At 33.9% G+C, this 9,209-nt stretch overlaps 1 protein-coding gene across 1 annotated transcript; it reads right to left on the bottom strand.

Moving 5' to 3' along the window:
* Positions 1 to 680: 680 nt before the first annotated feature.
* Positions 681 to 8,970, bottom strand: LOC121739223 (solute carrier family 35 member B1 homolog). Its single transcript, XM_042131576.1, has 7 exons — positions 8,555 to 8,970; positions 7,018 to 7,140; positions 6,636 to 6,869; positions 4,963 to 5,024; positions 4,179 to 4,326; positions 3,183 to 3,318; positions 681 to 846 (listed from the first exon to the last, which is right to left on the bottom strand). Exons 1-7 carry the CDS (start codon positions 8,744 to 8,746, stop codon positions 779 to 781), a joined length of 963 nt encoding a protein of 320 aa, XP_041987510.1. The 5' UTR covers positions 8,747 to 8,970; the 3' UTR covers positions 681 to 778.
* Positions 8,971 to 9,209: the final 239 nt, after the last annotated feature.

The raw sequence follows: 9,209 nt of genomic DNA, 5'->3' as shown, positions 1-9,209 counted from the left end.
ACCCTCTTGTGGGATAGTTGAAAAAACTATGATAGCTTCAGAATACTTTATGCCCAGTATACTCTGTTAGTGGTCCGTAACACGGTCCGTATATACCCGGGTGCTTTATGAGCTTGGTTCTGGGTTCACTTGCGAGTTGCGAGTTTATTATGCTCAGTGCTCATAGCGCCATCTGGTGCTTAGTAGATAAGACTTTTACTCTTACTTTGGAGAAAAATGAAGCTTGAACCATGTTATATACAGTAAAAATAGTATCCATAAGCCGTCCCGATATTGGTCAGTTTTGAACGTTATTAAATCTAATGACACTTATGTTTTTTGTATCTATTAAGTTGTATTTCATTGTTTACGTGTTTGTTATCGACATGAAGTAGTAAGAGCACATTCTAAGTAGAACTAACAAGCTGTAACAGAAGGTTTATAATCAGAATTCTAAGGGCAACCAGCAAGATGGCATTTGAACAACCCACAATCAATCGCAAAGCTGCAAATAAAGTACTAAGTATAACTGAACCTGCATAAAATTTGGTAAATACTAAATAATGTTGCTTATATTTCAATACACTAAACTTAATTTTGATAAATAAATGTCCAACTTCCTATTGCCAGCTAGCTAGGACACTTGTATTGTATGATAAGAATACAATTAAGAGATATTTCATTTGAAATCAAAAGATAAATAATATTTCGATATGTATTTAAAAATGTATATATAAAAATGGAAGTTTACGTAAAGTAGACGCCAAAAATAAATAGTATATTAGATTTTTAGGCGACTTCATTTGTTGGCTATTCTCTTAGGTGGTTGCGCCTTTCCCTTGCTATAGAATATATCCAAAAATAGTCCTGAAACAAAAAATATACTGTAAGCATAAGAAAAGAGTTCGATCTTTTTTGAATGGAGGGTGGCATACCTTTAGTTGCAAATGGCATATTTTCGTGTACACCTATATCACATACGTCAATCGACAGAGAAAATAATTACAAAGAACAAATATTCTTTGACAAAATGACGTAAATGATATACTTTTTGAAATATTTTAGGTTGTAAGTATATCTAAAATATATTTTATTCTATTTTGCATTTTCAAACTGAAATAACTCACAAAGTAAGTATATCATTTACGACTTTTTCTCAAAGAGTATTTATTGTTTGTAAACATCTTCTCTATCGCTTGGCTTATGTTTCATAGGTGTACACCAAATACGACATTTTATATTATGTTCGTTGTTCTTTTAATATCAGAAGGATGTATCTCATCTGTCACTATTCATTTTATTAAAAAAAAAAGAAGGATGATTACTTAAAGGGCCCCGAAGACGATCAAACGGTTTGACTCAAACACGTAAATTTTGGTTTGACTCAAACCGATTTGATCGTTTACAAAGCTAGTTTGAACGGTTTGTCAAACATTTACGTGTTTAAAGCTTGTTTGATGAAACTTCATATTTTCGTTGTGTTTGACGCGCCGTTTGATCGTGTTCCGACGCGTTTGAAGGTTTAATCAAACCCGGCTTAGTTTAGTGCTGGATTATGAAGAAGAAAAAAGAAAGAAGCTGTAGTTTCTAGCACTTTCTGTAGATGTTCGTGGGTAAAACGATATTATGTTAGTCCATAGTCAATACCATTCTTTGGACCAGTCTTTTTTTTTATGAAATAAGGGGGCAAACGAGCAAACGGGTCACCTGATGGAAAGCAACTTCCGTCGCCCATGGACACTCGCAGCATCAGAAGAGCTGCAGGTGCGTTGCAGGCCTTTTAAGAGGGAATAGGGTAATAGGGGAGGGTAGGGATGGGAAGGGAATAGGGGAGGGTAGGGAAGGGAATAGATTAGGGGATTGGGCCTCCGGTAAACTCATCCTCTCGGCGAAACACAGCGCAAGCGCTGTTTCACGTCGGTTTTCTGTGAGAACGTGGTATTTCTTCGGTCGAGCCGGCCCATTCGTGCAGAAGCATGGTTCTCCCACGTATATATTTTTTTTTCTCTTCTGACAGAGGACATTAACGTTCAAATTCAATACGCGCTGTCGAGTACACGTCTTGTGATGCAGAAGATGCTCTAGATTCTAAAACGAGGATCGCGATTTTCTTATCTTATGTTTATAACATTAATGCAGGGCGCTACCATATGTGCAATGTGTGCATTTGTGCAATGCACACGGGTGCCATCCTCTAGAGGCGCCAAATTGCAATCTTTAGGGGCGCCACAACTAAAGTCCCAAAAAATTGCCTAAAGGGGCGTCAACATCCTTTTTTTGCACACAGGCGCCAGTAGCCCTTGCGGGGGCCCTGCGTTAATGTCCTCCGTCAGAAGAGAAAAAAAAAAGAAAAAGACTGGTCCAAAGAATGGTATGGACTATGGAGTATGGACTAATATAATATCGTTTTACCCACGAACATGTACAGAAAGTGCTAGAAACTACAGCTTCTTTCTTTTTTTTCTTCTTCATAATCAAGCACTAAACTAAGCCGGGTTTGTTCAAACCTTCAAACGCGTCGGAACACGATCAAACGGCGCGTCAAACACAACGAAAATATGAAATTTCATCAAACATGCTTCAAACACGTAAATGTTTGACAAACCGTTCAAACAAGCTTTGTAAGCGATCAAATCGGTTTGAGTCAAACTATAATTTACGTGTTTGAGTCAAACCGTTTGATCGTCTTCGGGGCCCTTAAGATTGGGTTGCACCAGAGGCGTGGTTAAAGTTAAAGTTATGGTTATAGTTAAGGCTAATTTAACTTTAACCTTAACTTTGATCACAGAATTTGACAGAAGACGTTGCTGGTCCGACAAGGCTTTATATGAACGTGGGCGGGGGAGCTGCTTTTAAAAAACTGTCAAAAATGGCGTTTTTGTATGATGACAACGTTAGTTCCTTTTTTCGCCACGTGTATTTAGCCTTGTCGAGCTCTATGATTATGGTTAAGTATGGCGTCTTGATGGCGTCCATTTAACTTTAAAACCAAAGATTTGACATTTTGCATTGTAGTTTAAAGTTATAGTTAAAGTTACAGTTATAGTATAAGTAAGTTGGTGCAACCCACCCTTAGAAATACTAAACTTCTTAATATTATTATTATTAAGCTACACAAAGAAACTTAAGAACAGCAAAAAAAATAAGTAAACACACAAAGTATTTAAGAAAATAAATTCAGAGACGGCGTCAGAATAACTTACCAGAAAATACCAATATAGCACCAAACCATTGGCGGAGTAAAAGAACATTTCCAAACAGAATGACAGATGCCAGTACTGTGAAGAATTTACGTGTGGTTGTCACCACTGAACACGGAAGAGGCCCGAATTCTGAAACCTGGAAAAAATTGAATTGTTCAATTAATATGGAGTTAGGATATTATGAAGATTCAGAAATATTATGCGTATGGTCTAAACTCTAATCCAACAATAAATGGCCCAAGGACAGTCAAACATTTATAATTTTAAGTTGCATTTTTATTAAACTACTAAAAATTATTATATAACACTTTGCCATCATAGAATTAGACTTCAACACCCATAGATATTCAACGTAACTAGGGAATGCAAATCTCGCGAAATATAGTATATAGAATAGTTAATTACGTTTAAAATTATTTACAAATGAAATGTGATGCTATTCATATTATCAGAACATCTGTCTGAGTAACTTTGATATTGTAAAACACAATACTTCATTCTTTCCTTGTTAAAAACGCAAAAAATCGGCCAAGTGCGAATCGGACTCGCGCACGAAGGGTTCCGTACCGTTATAGAGCAAAGATAGGCCAAAATTGTGTTTTTTGTATTAAATGTTAATACAAAAATCACAATTTTGGCTCTTAAATATTTATTTTATTTTAATTTTATTATTAATATTTAAAGAACACATATAATTTAGGATTATGAGAAAATTTCAAGAGTCTAGCTGTTGCCATTATTGATGTGGAGCAAAAAAAGCCGATAAAATCTTGTTTCTTGTATGGAAGCTCCACTTAAATATTAATTTTATATTGTTTTTCGTATTTGGCAACTCCGTCCGTGTCAGTCCGCGCTTCGAATATGACGTTTTTATGCTCAAGTGCAATCTCGTCAAACTCGCGAGATCTCGTCTTTTTTTCGTCCGAGATCACTCTTAGTTACGGACTCTTAGTTAGTTAAGTTTTTTTTTCAACACAATAGTCATTGGTTTCTTACCATAAAGAAAATGAACAATTGTCCAAGAGCTCCCATCAAAGCCAATAAGCCAATGTATATCATAACTTCCGGATACAGTCCCACAAAAGAAAAGAATTTAAATATTTCTCCGCTCAGGATAACACCAGCCATGGAAATTAAAGTACCCCTGTAAACAGTTTATAACATAGCACAAATCAAAGTTCAGTTATGTAGCATAAAATAATATTGCTCCATGCCCATGAACATTTAAATATAAAATATCTGAACAGCTTTATCTATCGCATAGTCCACATTTAATAAAAATGAAATTATATTAATGTAATGTTGATGTCAAGGTAACAATAAATTAAAAAATATAAACTAAAAAGTGAGTTTCCCACAATATTATCATTTGCAAGAAATAGCGCTCGCTCAGCATATTAAGAATAATATTTCGCTTTATAGATCTGATAAAGTTTCTAGATAATAGTAGTTGAAAAAGTGTTAATATTTTGTTGGTGTTTAGGTTAGAGAAATTGACTATAGGCAGAATGTGAATCAATATTATTAATCCATAACAGCCACATAACAATAGAAAATCTATTGTCAACGATGGAGGTGTTAAGCCAGGTTAAGTCAAGCGAAGCCAATAGATTACAGCTAAAACGATATAATACCGTCAAATTACGTAGGTCCATCATGTAGCTAGGAATAAATTTCTCTGATAGTACCAAACCTTTGGCTTTTTTAAAAATTGATTAAAAATGTCAAACATAAATCCAACAAGTTGTTAAAAGGTAGAGAAGAAGTGTAGCATACATACCATAGGTTTGTATTTCTCATCATAGAATAAGCTGTTGGTGATGATTCACTCTTGATCCGTTCCTATAAAAGAAGAAATAGGTACGTACATAGTAGATGAAAAACCATTATTAAATACTATTTCTTTAAAGTTTGGTACACTGATTTTATTAAATACTAAGTTACATAATTATAAAATTAGTGATTTTTACTGAAACAATCATCATCATCATAATGAAACCTCTAAAATAACTTTTCAGATATATATATATATATATATATATATATATATATATATATATATATATATATATATATATATATATATATATATATATATATATATATAATAGTCTTTACTACCGTTTGCATATGTCAAAGATATATATGTTAACGCCCGACAAAAAAGAGGGGTGTTATAAGTTTCACGTGTCTGTCTGGCTGTCTGTTTGTCTGTGTGTGTATCTGTCCGTGGCATAGTAGCATCCAAACGGGTGGACCTATTTTGATCTAGTTTTTTTTATTTGAAAGCTGACATGATCGAGAGTGTTCTTAGATATCATCATCATCAGCCTGTTCTGTGCTGAACAATCAGGGTTTATCTGGTTCATGAAAGGCCGTTGGCAACTTGTAGTTGTTTGATGGGTTTTATATTTCATTCTAGTTCGTGACATTTGTGAATATACAATATACGAATACACATAATAATGTAAAGTTGACCTTGCTGCAGCATCACCTGGTAATCAATAGGATATCCAACTCCTCGCCGACTTAGAGCAGAGGTTTCGTGTTTGGGCTCATTTTAATTGCGACAACCAGTAAAAAGTAGATAAACAGTAAATATTTACATGCTGCTGCTGCAGCATCACCTAGATTCTATAGGCACCGAGCTTTGTATGAACCCAAAGTAGAGGTTTCATGTTTGGGCTTATTTTAACGGCCTCATCGAAAAGGACATGGATAGAATATGTGGTAATTATGAGAATATGATTGTGTTGATAGGAATTATTCTGCACTATTTAAACCAACACAAGTTAAAAAATATGAATTAAAATTAAATTAAGAAATTTAAAAAAACCCGCCAAACAACTTTAAAAAGTAATGAAATAATATTAACTGCCTTTAAGTTCAAATAATTCCTAACTTGTGTAAAGTAATATTTTAGTCCATAATTGTTGTTAAGGTTTGTCGGGGGACCGGCACACCTTAACAACAATTATGGATATTGTTGATTGTGATCGCTGTGAATTGATCCTTAACAAGTTTAAGGATCAATTCACAGCCAACTGAATCGAGATAATCAGCGACTTGGCGGTTGTAGGTTGTAGTTTACTTGGCGGTCCCCCGACAGACCTTGACAACAATTATGGACTAAAATATTACTTTACACAAGTTAGGAATTATTTGAATTTAAGGCAGTTAATATTATTTCATTACTTTTTAAAGTTGTTTGGCAGGGTTTTTTTTTAATTTCTTAATTTAATATTACTAGCTATTTGACCGAGCTTTGCTCAGTATTCGATAAAACACGAATAAAATGACATTTTCTAAAAATGATTCCTAGCTAGATCGATTTATCGCCCCCGAAACCCCCTATATACTAAATTTCTTGAAAATCGTTGGAGCCGATTCCGAGATTGCTCGTTTAAAGATATAAGATTTAACTAGCTACTATAATGTTTAATTTTATGTTACCTGTACAGCACCAGTAAGTCCATCCATAGTTAAAGATAAGCATAGCAATATTTCTCCGACACCAATACCCTGTGTTTGATCCATTGTCTTTTTTCCTTGATCTTTGAACATAAATACTATTATGCCAAACACAATTAGGAAGACAAACAAATATTTTCTAAGTGGATATGACTTCTTGCCAAGTAAGACTCCTAATAGCATGACAGGGATGGGTTTTGCGGCTTTTCCTACCACCTGGAAGTAAAAAAAACATATTTTTGATAAGTACATACACTTAAAAAAATTTAAACCTGGTTCTTATTACACCAGGAATATAATATATGGTAATTAAAAGTACAGCAGAAAGTATCATCAATCCAAATATATTAAATTAAATTATTACCTGAGTGGGATAGTTAATCCATTGCAAAGCCATGTTAGAAGTGACCATACCTAAGAGGTATGTCAATGCCGATGAAAAATAGTACACTGTTCTTGTATTATCTTTTTCATGTTTCCAGGACACCTGCAAGATTTAACAGAAATAGATTAAAAATCTTTATAACCCATCAATCCCCAAGCAGCACCCCGCTGTCGTATAACAATTGAAAATCTATTGCGTCTGCTATTCTCATGATCGATGTGTAAAATTCTCGTATCACAGTCTTCGATCACTAATATACAAGATACACAATCCCATACAAAACCTCTCGAAAATCTGTCTCTAAAATCAACCTTAATAATAGTTATTAAAGATCTTTTTATAAAACAATGTACAATGTGTGTTTACAAAGCAATAATTTTTTACGAACGATGCACGCTTCAAACTAAATTCAACCATTGTCCATATGTCTTAAAATTTAAATTATTACAATTCCAAAAAAGCACTTCAATAATTTTACGGCAGCACTTCGCCGCTGGAACAGGGTGAAGTGAAGTATGAGTGGAGTGGAACTGTTCAACATTTTTTGTTGGTTGTAATAATTTTAATAGTCCATTTTTTAATTTTTCCAAAGTTTAATGTATAAAGTGTGGAGTAATTAATTTTACTTGTAATATTATGTTGGTCTAATATGTTTAATTTTATAGTTAACTAAAATATACGTGTATACATTGAATATAAATGCTTAGAACATACAACGCTCGCTAAAGTCGGTTTGAAAAATTGTTCGGATCTTTGCCGTGCTATAACTGATATCCAATCTCGAGGAAACCTAAAAAAAATATATTCCTCAATAAAAAAAAAAAAATTAATAGCGACTCCACCAAATGGAACAGAAACACAGTGAATAACCCGAACATTTCAAGTGGGCATGATAAACTACGATAAGTACCTTTAGTATGAGTATTCGCAATTGAGATGGTTTATACCTCGTGTTGATTTATTTACAACTTAATTTTAAAACTGTTTTTTGTTTTTGTTGATTTCTTAACGAAATACCAATATTTATGATACAATTGTATGAAATATATTAGGATAAAATTAATACTTACCGGAAATATGAAATTCCATCCTTTTTTTGCGTTTTAAATGTATGATTTTTACAATTGTTGAACGAGCACTGGGACATGTTTCCCAGCGGAGCGTTCGAGCACTACTAAATCGAAAGACTACCAGAATGTTGCGTTTGGTGCTCTTTTAGTGAGGTCTTTTTTTGCCACGGACTGTGTATCTTGTATATTAGTGATCGAAGATCACAGTGTTTATATGCGCGAACTCCTCAAAACGACTCAACCACTTAGAAATTTTGTATACATACATTCATTAGGACTGAGAATAGGTTTATATCTACTTTTTATAATTGATACTTAATAGAAATAATTTATACTTATAGCAAAATATCATAAGATTGTCAAGAGCAGCTTGCAAGAGTTACTACAATCTGACTGAGACAATATTACAAAATTAGTGTACATGTTGAAAACTTCAGGGTGCTTACCATTAATATTTGAGCGAAGACATAGTTTACAAAACATTGAATCAAAACAAGAGATAACACACATGTGAATTTGTCAGTTTCACCATATTTTCCTCTCGTCACCTTCTCTTGTAGCATACCAAATATGAAGTAGCATATAAATATAGCACTGGCATAAAATATAAACCTAATCTCACTTTTTGTTTTAGGCATTTTAACTGATAAATACTATAAAAACTACAAGGAAAATTTCACTAGAGACAATATAAATTTAGTAGTTTATTAGAGTAAAAACTGTTAGCATGGTGCCTTATTTGTAACTGTGTGCGATAACATGTTACAAATCGATAAAGGGACACGTAGTTCAATTTTTAATTCATCTAAGCTTAAAATTAAGCAGCGGACGCTGTGCTGTGGTCAAATACAGTTAGAACACGTAGAATAATTTTCAAATCTTGACTTGACACTTGACAGTTGACAGATAAAAGATAAGTGATGACGGGTGACAACTGACAGATCACCGACGTGTGATTGTGTTCTATTACTCAGTGTTCTGCCCAGTACAAGATCTTTGGCCCAGTACGATTGCTGTTTTGTACTGACACAGGTGCAGTGGCGGCGTAGCATGGTTTGGCACCCGGGGCGGGTTTCTAGCACCCCCTAAATAAAACGACAA

Source organism: Aricia agestis, chromosome Z, assembly GCF_905147365.1.
Source record: "Aricia agestis chromosome Z, ilAriAges1.1, whole genome shotgun sequence".
NCBI lineage: Eukaryota > Metazoa > Arthropoda > Insecta > Lepidoptera > Lycaenidae > Aricia > Aricia agestis.
This window is presented reverse-complemented; position numbering and strand designations above follow the sequence as displayed.

Bases quoted from the DNA above. Each gene is read 5' to 3' on its own strand.
- LOC121739223 (XM_042131576.1), bottom strand. From the start codon at position 8,746: ATGCCTAAAACAAAAAGTGAGATTAGGTTTATATTTTATGCCAGTGCT. The intron at 7,141-8,554 runs GTAAGCACCCTG...TAAATCTTGCAG, and splicing joins TCTTCGCTCAAATATTAATG to GTGTCCTGGAAACATGAAAA. The intron at 847-3,182 runs GTAAGTTATTCT...TTTTTGTTTCAG, and splicing joins TGCTATATTGGTATTTTCTG to GACTATTTTTGGATATATTC.